Here is a 13310-nt window from a genome sequence, read left to right as displayed (position 1 = left end):
TTATCAAAATTTTACTTTTTACGATACACAAAGTCATGCCGGTTTGATCGCAAAACTTCGAAGAAGCATAACTATTTCATACGAAGTCGGATTTCAGCGTTCTTTATATGTACAGAATCTTTGTAACATATACTATACTTTGTTTAAGATTATTTATCGTAAATAATCTTTTATCAAGAATTTATTTTTAACACTTATTATATTTTGATTGAATAGTCTGAATTTGCGAGTGTTACAATTTTAAAACTCTAATTTGGTGTGTAACCCTTGGAACTTCTCCCATGAGGTTAGAAGGTATTCCAAATATCTAAAAACCCTTTTGGGCCGATTTCGAAGGTAGAGATACAATTTGGAGTGAAGATTTGAAGAATCCAATCGATAAGCATTAGAATGACGAATCGGTTTGCTTAATGGTCATGTTTTGTAAATTGTTTCTTATTTTGTTTTTTTCTTTCAATTATGGGGTAAAACCCTAATGTTGTCACTTGATTAGATGTAACCTAACCATTTTGTGTGATTCAATTGTTTGAATATTTGGTTTTATTTAATTTATTATTTTTTATAACTAACCTTAAAATATTCAAAATAATCGCTATTCTAGTTTTATTAGGATTAAAAAAGTTACATTACCATAAACTTGTTATGGTTACTATAATTCAATAGACTGATTTCTCATTAATTACATACCATATTTAGATTTATGTTTATGTATTTGAGTCTATCTCTACTTTCCTTTTAAACAATTTATTGTATGTATGAAAACACTTTTGGGAGATGATGATAATCAACGAAAACCATAAGTTTTTATTTATCACGCCTCTTTGATCTTTCCCTCCTTCTTCACCCTTCCCTGTCAGTACTCATCATTGGTTCTGTTCTTGCTTGCCTTACAATCATGTTTGACTTGTATTCGGTCATGGATTTCTCAAAAAACATACAGGAAATCCCCGATTACATGTTCTATCCTACACTTACCATCATCATCACCTCATTAACTGTCTTTTATACCGCAGTCTTTCTACAGTTTTGCAAAGTGTGTAGTGGAATGAACAAGGCAGTGGTTTTCTCATTGTGGGTTGTTGCTAATGCCACATGGGTTCTCTTCTCTTTTGCTGTGATTTGTCCTAGTTTCATAACTCGAGGGATGCATCGCTTGTTGATCACTGAAGGATATCTTGCATTAATGTAAATCGACAGTAGCAAGAAGTTTTGTTTTTATCAATATAACTTTTGTTTTCATTGTTATTTTCTTGTTTTAGTTGTTAGCCGGTTAATCTATTTATGATTTTTAGTTGAAGGTTGTTTGGAAGTTGTTCGATTTCAATGACAAATTATAATATTTAACCTAACAATTTATATTTCTTATAGCATTTGTCTGTGTGATTTTTGTTTTTTTCTTTTTCAATTATTATATGCAACCTCACCGTTTATATGATTTTTCATATTTTATGTTAGAAAAAAAGTTAACGAATATCAATTACTAACTTGGATATTTCAAGGATTGTGTGTGAAAATGCTTTACAAAATCTGTCAACCCTATTGCATGGATAATCATGAAACCAGATTTGCGATAATTCATAAATACATAATTATTTTCAGTTATTTGGGGGAAAACTGTGTCTGATGAGGGGATATTAGTGGGACCCTTGTATCCCAAGTAACCCCTAGATCACTTAGGTTATCTAATGTACTTTTATTTTCTCATGCGTGTGAAATAGTTGCGTACTATTTATGTGTGTGTCTGGCAGCAACTGTGCGTGAAATAGCAATGTACTTTAATTATTTAATTTCTATGTATTTCAGCATTGAAAGTAAAATGCTGAAAAGATAGCAATATAGGTGGGTTAAGTTTTAAAAAAGCATTGAACTCTTTACTGTATTTTCTGTGTCTATTTCAACTTTGCGTCACAGATAGTTTTTCCTGTTAAGCAACAAATTTATAAATTTCTTTAAGTTTTTCAATTGAAATAATATTTTTAAAATAGCATTCAACTCTTTCCTGGTTACAGGTAGTTTTGGAAGATTTTTATAGAACTTTGAAATAACATGCAAGTCCTATTATCTTTCTGCAACCCTCCTTCCATCCCTTCTTCAATCCATCAAAACAATCATACAACTTACTAAAAGATGTTTATTCCATCTGTCATTATAGTAACTTCAAGTTTCTTAGTGAAACCTTGATTTGATCTTATTTCTTCTTCATATGACCAAAGCTTTGAATAGTGTTCAACAAGAGTTCCTTGTATTAGTTGTAATGCATATTTTTTGGCTCTCCTGCATTGACTTAGACCCACATAAATTCCAAACTTCTTCATTACTTGTAGCCTTAATTTTATCTGTGTATTATTTCTTTTGTACAATGATTCCCCAACAAAGCATAAGTAACTTATAGTTCCTAGCACAATTGTGATCACCCTTCAAAGACTTGATCTGGAAGGTTTCTTCATCACTCATCCATGTTGCCCACAACCTGAATGTGCATTCACCCCTGCAACACTAACCAACAACCTTTTTCTATCATTTTTTTCAAACCAAAGTTGACACCCATTGGCAACAGCATAGGCAATACACAATTTATTCAAAGTATGAGCTTTTGGTTTTTCCAATGTGTTAGCCTCATTGAAAATGGAGTGTACTCGAGTATTGGGTTCAGATTCAACCTCAATCTCATAAGAATCATCATTGTTGTTGTTATCACCTTCATCCCCTTCAATACATAATTGATTCAAAGACTCATCATCTTTTCTTCTGTCCATAGTCATTGTTTCCTTATTAAACTCCTAATGTCTTCTTCATTTCCACCTTCACCACCAACCATACATGAATCAAGGTAATCTTCTTCTTGGTTACTGAAAACATGTTTGTGTATGAAGAAAGTGTTCTTCCCGCATCATATCATATAATGACATATTTGAAAGGTAAATCAAAACGTTAGATGGTCTAATGAGCAAAAAAAAAAAAATACATAATTGGCCAATCCAAGACGAGAAGAAAACATGAATGTGCTACAGCATCAATTTTCCTTTTGATTATTGATAAGTTGCTTACATATCATAAATTTAATCATTAAAAAAAAACATTGACTAGGCATTTTACATATAACAGTTTATATACATTTAAAAAGCTAACAAACTGTCCTGATATATACATGTAAAAATAGCTATCAACCTGTCTTGACTCATTACCCAGCCCGTCCAACTCAGTCATGTTGAATATATAGAAAACAGTGAGGACTGGAGTGGAAATAAGAAAGTACCTACGGATGTTCATATATCACAGTTCACAGCTACCTAATTAATTTCATTGACTTGTAGTTGTTGTATGGTTTGAAAAATAAGGATGCCTCAAAGCCTCGTCCACAGTTAATCGATCCTCCTGTAGTTCAATTTCCATTAGTGACCATATCACGTTCAGCATTTAAAAAAAAAAAAAAAAAAAAAAAAAAAAAAGAACAAGTTACACAGCATTCACTAATCTCAAAGTGCATATGTTATCGTAAGAACTTACGGGATCCCAAACTAATAATTGGCGCACTAATCTCAAAGCCCAAACATCACTAAACCTGCTTAAAAAAACATAATTAGTGTAAGAAGCCAAGCCATATAATAAAGTTGAAGAAGATGATAATTAAACATAATTAAAACCAACCCTATTCCAAGAGGATCTCTACTCTTTATCTGACTCGAAAAGAATTCCTCCGAGCATTTCCATGAAGCTGGTGACCCTGTCCTCTACATCCAAATTATAAAACTTCATTACTACTAAACCCTTCTCTTTTTTTTTTTATTAAAAAAAACATGAAAGATGAGAACTAACCTTCCCTTTTGAGGAACTCCCCGGGAGCAAAATGCATAATTCCATGAATGACCTAAGTCTGCCACCACACCAGAGAAGAGAAGAGAATCAAATAATTTAGGGTTTCAATTATGCATGGTATTGGAATCAAAAGAAAATAAATGTAGAAACCATAATTGTGGATGCCCTAATTAGAGTTGAAAATTAATTGATTAATGTTTCCGGACTTACTTATAAGCCAGCTCCTTTAATCCTTCATTCCAACCTTCAAGGTGTTGATTTAAAAGGGCATGAGTTCTCGCATTTATCTGGAACACATTTGGTGATCCTATAATCAACTCTAACATCACAACCCCAACACTCCACATATCATACCTATCAAATCAAAATACAACATATACTTACTTTACTTCATACGAATTACCAAGGAAAAGGGATGATTAATTCATTCATTCATTATGATTTATGACAGACATACTTTGTATTCATGCTTGCTGGCCCTTGAGACCAAGTAGCATTCAGAAAAGCTTCTGGAGGCATATACTCATAAGTTTGTTCATTCCTGACATAAATACAACAAGAAACTAGCATAAATTCATAGCATTAAGCTATTTACTGCAAACAAAAGGATAAAACAAATAAAAAAAGAAACACCTTGAAGGTCCAGCAGACCCATATAAATGCTTTATAGTAAATTCATCTATTGCACTCCCAAAGTCAATAATGCGCCTTAAAAAAAAAAAAAAACAAAGCAAACACATCTTCATGAGATTATAAATGACAAGATTTGTAAATTACTCTGAACATACATTTTAGTGGTATAGTTCGCATTTCCACTTGGGCTTCCTTTCAGGCATCTTCCAGTATCCCGATCTTCAAAGCAAATAACCATGTTCTCTTCCAAAAAAAAAATTGAAAATTAAAAATCATGCCTATTTAGAAAAACACTAGAAAAAGAAGGTAGTATTCTCACCAGGTTTAATATCTCTGTGGGTGATGTTCCGATCATGACAAGACTTGAGTGCCATTAACTATGATAAAACAGAAAAAAGAAAAGTAACATGTTAGATTATTGATAATAACAGAAAAATAAATTTAACAAGTAGCAAACAAAACACACCAACTGCCATATAAGATTGCGCATTTCATCTTGGCCTGCTTTTGTAGTCTTCAACCAGTGCCACCAGTTTGAGGGATGCAGTATCCGTATATGCTTAATATGATCATCATTCACATTTGTTGTTGTGTCATCACTACTTCCCACATCTTCTGCTGTGTACAAAAGTTTTGATAATGATACGCCTTCATGACGGAATACAAGCCATATCTCATTTGACCTCGACTCAAATGACTCGATATATCTTGCAATATGCTTCACTCCTTCTTCATAAACCTGTCTTTTCCTTGTTGAGGAAATATGTTCTGGTGGCTGATGATGATGATCCTCTGAATCATTCCTTCTTATAAAACTATACATATACGGATATGATTCTTTTGAAGGAGACGCCGAGGCATTTAGAAAAACTTCACCAAAATACTTCTCCCGTAAACCGCTTAGGTATACTGCGTTCCCCTTTTCTACCTGTTTTCAGTTTGTAGCGTTTCATTATTTGTGCAAACATAAAAAAAATTTTAAAAATTGATTTACCATTATACGCTTCAAAATGAACATGTCAGCATCGAGAGGTACAGAAGTAAAGTTCGTTTGGGTTGTGCTTCCATTTTCGGAGCCAAGATGAGTGGTGTAAAATTGGGATGTTTTGTTTGAATCATTTCTTTGTTGGAGATAATTCCAGTGAAAAGCAACCCAGACTTCTCCATATGATCCTCGGTCAAATCTTTTCTTCAGTATATACCTATAATTATAAAAAATGAAAATATTAACCACAAGATAACCAAATAAGAATAAAACAGTACCTGGTGTTAGGAGAGGTGGGTTCGTATGATTCTTGATTTGGTTCAATGGTATGTGAAGGGAGTGATTCTAGAAACCCTAGAAAACTTGCAAGGCCTTCAGGATTAATGCATTGATCTCTATCCCCACCATTAGGCCTCCCATAGTGCAAACACATCATCTGATCACGGTATAAATTCAAAGGTCTCCCTGCATTTACATAAACAAATTACAAATCAACTATTAAATGAAGTGGAAGAAAGAAAGAAAGAAAGAAAGAAAAAAGTGGAACTCTACTAACCATAACTATGGTCAGGTAAGTCAGGTAAGGCTGGTGAGCCATATATAGAGTCATCATCATCTTTTGCAATCCAGAATGTGTAGTCATCTTTTTCATTGAGGCTCTCGGATAGATAGAAACATCTGTAAGTGTTGTGTTTTCCTTCAACCTATAAAAACCAATATCATTCACAGTTTCCAACAACCTATACTATATCAACATATGCTGATCAACATCATTCACAAGAATATAGCCATTATAAGGGGGATGGTATCATGGTAAATAACAGAGAATAGAAAGGGTAATGGACCTGCTAAATATCAAATCTATCATGTCATCTTTTGCAGAAAAAGGAATCAAAACCAAATAATATAGAGATTGACCTCACCAATAACCTTCCAAACTTGTCAATAACTGAATCAGCATTCTCCAAATCTACAAGTTCAAATATGTTTCCATAAGTGAACAACAGTAATGAAGTAAAACAAGGCAATATAAGCAATTATACTTATATACTCATTCATGGTTAACACTTCCAAGTTCCAATTTATATGGACCACCATCTGAAGTCCAAGATTCTTGTCATGGATTAATCGCACACAAACAATTTTCACTTTCATAATAGAAGGAAGAAGAAAATAAAATTGAATTTCCAAATTGAGATATGAACCTATTAGAAGATTCACATTTTTATATCTAATATGCTTTTAGTGGTGGAGCAACAAGAATATACATTTTCACATCTCTGAGTATACTGAAATAAACAGAAATCGTTTTAACTTTAACCCATTCCAAATGTTTGCTCCACCTCTATACCAATAACTTACCAGATTGGTCATCAATGTAATTCTGCAATCTGACATCACTGGATCGTTCACTAGGCAGAGCTTCTACTCCAAATGGAACTACAACAGCTGCTACATTATCCATACTGCCTCTTTCAAGAGCAGTATCAACAATGCAATCAGCTAACGAGTATGAACATGAGGAACTGCTGATTAATTCCAGGGGAGCATCAGTATGTAGTTGCCAGAACAGATCACAGACATCCTGTGAGCTCAGCTTTTCAAGAACACCATCAGATGCAGCTACTAAATAACTATCATTGGGTGTCAGAGGTTGCCAATCTGTCACCTCTGGAACAGATATAACACCAAACCTGATAAAAACACAACATTATTCAAATAAGCAATCAGTAGTAGCCTTTTCTGATTTCAATAAAATGCAAAGCTCACTTTTTATAGGACACATCACCAATAGCACGTGAAACTGCAAGTTGACCATTGACCCTGGATACACCTGCCCACTCCAAGACATGACCTCCAGCAGATTCTACCCTGGACCTTTCATCTGCTCTGTCTGGATGGTGATCATTGGTCAACTCTTTGACAGAAAAATGGGTCAAACCATCAGATGCTGCCAATTTAAAGTTTCCATAGTCTTTCATGCGTACAGAGGTACCATCACGCTTTCTCTTCCTATACAATCTCACTAAAGTAGCTGCCATTTACAAAATTCATCAATTATCAAATTTTCCTGATTTCATCATCAGAACTGCATAATCAAATAAGCATGTAACATTTCGAAGACCAAATGTGTACACAATCAACACCTTTTCTAACCTTTAGCTTCAGGAGGAGGCTGGAACATCTCAGAGCATAGGAAAGCCTTTGAGTCTCCAACATTGGCAGCAAGAATTTGATGATCTGCTATTAATATAACTGCTGCAGTGGAGCCAGAGTTGAAGCTGTATCTAGAAGCCTCCTATAGAAAAAGCAATAAACAAACCATAAATTTGTCACTACCAATATGAACTCCAGAATTTAGTACAGAGACACAAATACAAAATCACTATGATTACCACTCACCTTGCTGAATGCTGCATCAATATCATCAATTGCCCTCAGCAATGCTTCCTTCAGAATTTCCAAGTGGAATGCTCCATTGAAGATGGTTGATGAAGTAAACTTAATCCTGTGACAAATATGTCAAAAGATTCTTGTTAGGAAGTTGATGTTGGAATTGCTCGTTGTGAAGCACATTAGGGAGGTGACATTATAAACCATGCGAGAGAGCAAGAGGGAGAGAGAATGAGACCTTCCAATATGCAGAACATGTTCACCCAGTTTCTCATCCCAACTAAGCATCCGAGAAGCATGGTCATGTTCTCCCTTATTGGGTAGCATTCCCCTTGATGTCTTGGACAAAAAGGAAAATGCATTATCAAGGAGAAAATAAGTATGCAGTGTGAAATACTCCAATAACAGCTTTGAGGCCATCTCACTTGCTTCTGCACCATTATGTCCATCAAAAACTGCCACAATGCCAACTGAAGTATCTCTAATGCCATTGGGGTCTGCAACAGTATGAGAAATCAACCATTAAAACCCAAGTTTCATGGTTATGAGAAACACGGAACTTAATTATTGCATATCTTTAAAACAGCTATGCCCTTCAAGGGCCAACGAGACTCATACGCCTGCAACTATATACTATCTTATGGTAACTGCTAACTATACCATTGATGTTTTCTCAACCTAATTCCATAATTTAGTTTGTTTTTCCACAATTTCAAAAGAGAAAATGGCAGATGTAACCCTACATAGTAAGCTTGACTGCTTGAGTGCCTTCTACAAGAAGAAAAACAAAATACTCTGCTAAGTACAGGATGTAACATGAAAGATGGGAAGAAGCAATTCAGTGAGAACCTATTTTGCTTGATACCGAGCTGACTTTTGGAATTCTCAACAAAAACCAACAATCCTCTCATAAGATAACTCATTGGCACTTCCCATTCAAAAGTTAACTAATCATTTTACAAGTTTAACACGAACTTTCTTTTCCTATAATCCTATTTGTGCTGATCCTTGTATGATTTAATATATGAATGCATATCAAATTTGAATTAAACAGTAGAAATCAATCAGGACACAGTTGTAAACCGGCAGGAATATCAAGTACACATAAGCATATTCAGCCATTTATCAGACATCGTGTACATATACAAGCAAAACTGCAAAATCAAACTTGATGCGTACAAATCAGACACGTAAATGAAACATACATCTTACCTGGAAAAGGAATCCGGATGTCCAGAGTACAGAAAGTGCGATCTTCCAGAGATTTTCGTCGGCCCTGACGTGTAGCCGATTGACATCTCCCAGCTGTGGATTTCCTCCGACGATCATGTTTTGGCAAACTCCATCGAGGGCATTTTGGCGACCGGAACACTGCTGGCGCACCGCCTTCTTTATACACCGCCAAGCACGTCGAGGATTCGCCGGCGGTACGTGTTATTATACAGATAACAAACCCTAAAACGAACAAACTGAATTTTTTTATGTTCATAGTTTGAAAATGCAAACCACAGTTGATTCTGATAACGATATTGAATTCATGAAGGAACTGTTCCTGTAATCGGAAGTCATCCTTCGGCAGAGCTCGTTTGAATTAACGGTTAAACCGACCAAGGATTAAAGGGGGGTTTTCAGAAGTACTGGGTACATTATTACGATACCGTTTTTTTTTTTTTTTTTTGACAAGTACGACCATTTTGTATTTTTCCACTTACCACCATTAAATATAGACATAATTGTAAAAATAATCTATGTGTTTAGCTTAAAATTGTTATTTTTATTTAGAAAAAAAAAAAAACAAATTGAACTAACACAAATAGTCGAAAATATGAGTTTTATTATGGGTTTGGTTTAAAAAAATGGAAAATTCTTAAAATGACAGATTTTCTCTTTTTATCTTTTTTCCTTTTTTATTATTATTTAACTATTTAATTAAAAAAAAAAAAAAAAATCTCAACCACCTTTCCCTTCCATATCCCACAAACCTAGTATCATTATTATTAAGTTTTAATCTATTATTTATTACGATTAATTATTAATTTAGATTCATCATAAATATTAGTTTGACTATGATTTGCTTCTCATTCTAAAAGCGAATGAAGCCTGCCTCGAAACGAAGGTCAAATGGCGGCTCTTATCCTTTTGGGGCAAACGAACAGTTTGTTGGATGTGACGGTTTAGTTACTTTACGATTTTTCAGGAAAAAATGTTCATTACTTTTTAGATGTGACGACTTTTACGGCAACTGGTCCACTATCTAAGACTCCACGTGGCAAATTTTCATTGGTGGCCGTTTCAAATTCAAAACTCGACATTTAGTATAAAAGGAATTTGGTGAACTAAAATTAAACCTTTACGCAATGTAGTTTAATTTTTCCCAAAATCTTATTTTCTTCTGCTCATTACTTCAAAGCAATTCTTCAAAACCCTAGCAACGGCGGCACAACCTGATCATGTTGATCAAACTCATACAACTGAAGCTGCAACATCACAACCCTTATTGAAGATTCAAAACTCTAATTATCGAGTTCAACCTGATGTCCCGAAGTATCTTGAAGAATTGAAGATGTTGATCATTGCTCTCAATCATTTAGTTCTTTCAGCTGTGATAATTGCTTCTTTCTACGTGCCTATGACTTGGTTATCTTTGGCTAGTTCTACAACGGTGTTTAACAAAACTTCCAAGGTGGTGATGTTCCAATTAACGAACGACAATAAGTACAAACTCATAAAGAAGTAGTTTGCACAAATCTTGAAGCTTCCCTATATTGCTCCGTTTTACGAGGTTACCAATGAACAGGTAGTTCATACATTTAATGAGATGAGTCACCAACCCCTACTCACCGGAATAAGTCATTTTCGCAAGTCTGCTCTACCTTGTATCTGAAATTTTTTGTTTGGAATTTTTCTACGTTGTCTCACATGCCGAAGTGTTGGTCTTGACAAAGCCAAATTGGAGATATATGTCTTGATTGTTGGGTTATATTATGTTCTTAATGTAGATTATGTAACATGGTTGTGGGAAGAGTTTGGCACGGGTATTTCTCATACAAATGTTTCGAATGGTGTATCTTGTGCGCGATATTGGAGCTTAATTCTACAAGATGTGTATGTGAAAGAAGGCATCTTGGTTCCATCTGATGGTCCAAGGGCAGCATTTAATATCTATCAACATCCAAAAACCGTTGAAGATGATCTAGTTGTGTTTCCGATAGTGGCTTGCATCCCTGATGCTATGCTGCGAAAGGTGGATCCGACTCATCTAGTTCTTATTGTTTATGTAATGTCCGCAGATTCTGGCTAGTTAATTTAGAGATAATAAGCGTAAAAAATGAATTTTTGATTGAAGATTATTTAGAATAAATAATCTTAACCAAATTATAGTATATGTCACAATGATTCCGTACATATAAAGAACGCTAAAATCTGACTTATAACGAAGAAGTTATGACTCGTCGAAGTTTTGCTACAAAACCGGCACGACTCCGCGTATCGTAAAAAGTAAATTTTTGAAAAAAGTACATTTTAGCCTTATAAATCTAAATGAAAGTCGTAGTATACGTTAAATTGAGAACGTACATAAAAAAACGTCCAAATTTGACTTCGTTTGAGGAAGTTGTGGTTATTCTAAGATTTAGCATAATAGTACACAGCCCGGAAAATCGAATTTTAGATCGATCGATTTTTAGCCTAGACCACCTAAATGATAATTGAAAATCTCATTAATAGGAGCTCAAAGATATAAAGACGGTCAAAAACGGACCTTGGATGACAAAGTTATGAAAACGGAGTTCATATGCGAAAGTTACTGTAACATCCAAAAACTCATGAAAATTTAAAACTTTTTCAACCATTCAAAAACCATTATTTATTACAAAGTGTTTTCAAAATAGTTTCATATCAGAGTATCCCAAAAATCAAATTTATAAAATGTGAGGAGGTGCATGATCACGCCTTCGTCTTCCCGCGAACATCTGAAGTACCTGAAACAAAATCCAAAACTGTAAGCCCGAAGCTGTAACATCCCAAATTTTCAAATAAATTTTTAATTTTTAATTAACCAATTATTTCCATAAAATGTGTAGTAATATAAATCGTTGTTTTCAAAATCCATAACATTAACATTTTATTACAAACATCAGAGTGTCCCATCCAAACAATTGTCATAAAAAGAGTGCACGTCGCGCCATCACGCCTTGCCCTTTCCCTTGGGCTGAAATGTACCTAAAATAAATCCACAAACTGTAAGCTAATGCTTAGTGAGTTCCCCAGAGCATACCCTACACACAATTCACATAACATATATCACATTAGCTATAAAGCTACATATATCATATAAGCCATGCATACAACGTGCAAGAAAGCCATGGAAACCCTCTAAGGTCTTACACATAATGCCACTGGAACCCCCACGTGGTCTTACTACTTGCCATGGGAACCCCCACATGGTCTTCCTACCATGGGAACCCCCACATGGTCTTTTTGTCATGGGAACCCCCACATGGTCTTCCTACCAAGCATATATCATACAACCAATCATGTAAATACACTAGGATGCCAAGAAAACCCTCCAAGGTCTTATACCAAATGCCACGGGAACCCCTACGTGGTTTTAGCCTATTGTTACGGGAATCCCCCGGGGTCTTCCATACAATGCCATACTAACATAACGCATAGTCAAACGACAATCCACATATCATAATATGGGCGCCCTTGGTGCCTTAGACCCATTGGTATGGTGAGAAGACTCGCCTCTCATGAATGTAGAATTTGACGGGTTTAGATTAGATAATCCCCACGTGCTAATCCAATTCAACCACATATAATCATCATATGAATAACTCGTCGAATCCCGTAGACACCCTCAAAGTCAGCTCTGGTCAACCCCAGTTAACAGTCAAGGTCAACAATCCATGTTAACCTCTACTCGTCGAGTGCATCCAGCAACTTTTCGAGTTCTATAAGTATTTCATCTACTCACCGAGTTACTTAGGTAACTCGCCGAGTCCCCTGAAAACTCATGAACCCTGAACCGAAAATCCATCCAGCCGAAAACCCTACTCGGGCCGAAAACTCATATGGCCGAAAACCCTGTTCTCCACCGAAAACACCCTGGATCCCGAAAACGGGAAAACCCCTCCTGACTGGCCGAGTAAGATAAGGAACTCGATGAGTTCCTTCAGTTCTCTCATGTTTGGTCCTTTTCAGTGGGATCTAAGGTCCCAAACTCCAAATCCAAGCTCTCCTAGTGCAGAAACCACGTAAAGTTGCAAACTTTACAGGCATGCAAGGTGTCCCAAGGCTATATCTTCGAAACTAGGCTCCTTTCAAGGTTTTTGTGCATGGAAAGTGGCTAAATTACACAAAGTGAGCAGCTTTATGCCATCAGGGACCTAAAGGGGTCCAAATCTGGAACCATATCCTAGTGATAGGTCCAGATCCAAGTTTGACTCCATTTTTCCCCAAAAACGGATCCACTGCTTCC

The 13310-nt window shown here is 35.4% G+C and overlaps 1 protein-coding gene across 2 annotated transcripts; it reads right to left on the bottom strand.

The window, feature by feature from the left end:
- Positions 1–3003: 3003 nt before the first annotated feature.
- Positions 3004–9458, bottom strand: LOC145014689 (kinase superfamily protein). Of its 2 annotated transcripts, XM_078973123.1 has the most exons (20): positions 9041–9458; positions 8067–8325; positions 7838–7943; positions 7592–7733; positions 7205–7469; positions 6797–7128; positions 6358–6404; positions 5991–6138; positions 5713–5899; positions 5444–5651; positions 4916–5377; positions 4769–4826; positions 4605–4692; positions 4450–4524; positions 4274–4357; positions 4027–4170; positions 3817–3874; positions 3649–3731; positions 3508–3562; positions 3004–3375 (listed from the first exon to the last, which is right to left on the bottom strand). In XM_078973123.1, exons 1-20 carry the CDS (start codon positions 9315–9317, stop codon positions 3301–3303), a joined length of 3153 nt encoding a protein of 1050 aa, XP_078829249.1. In that variant the 5' UTR covers positions 9318–9458; the 3' UTR covers positions 3004–3300. The 2 variants fall into 2 exon arrangements, with proteins under 2 accessions (XP_078829249.1, XP_078829250.1); XM_078973124.1 differs by lacking the exons at positions 8067–8325; positions 9041–9458 and having other exon boundaries at positions 7582–7733.
- Positions 9459–13310: the final 3852 nt, after the last annotated feature.

This window comes from Lactuca saligna, chromosome 9 (genome assembly GCF_052625555.1).
Source record: "Lactuca saligna cultivar CGN05327 chromosome 9, ASM5262555v1, whole genome shotgun sequence".
In the NCBI taxonomy this organism is placed as follows: domain Eukaryota; kingdom Viridiplantae; phylum Streptophyta; class Magnoliopsida; order Asterales; family Asteraceae; genus Lactuca; species Lactuca saligna.
The sequence above is the reverse complement of the archived record's forward strand: the minus strand, read 5'-3'. Positions and strand labels throughout refer to the sequence as shown.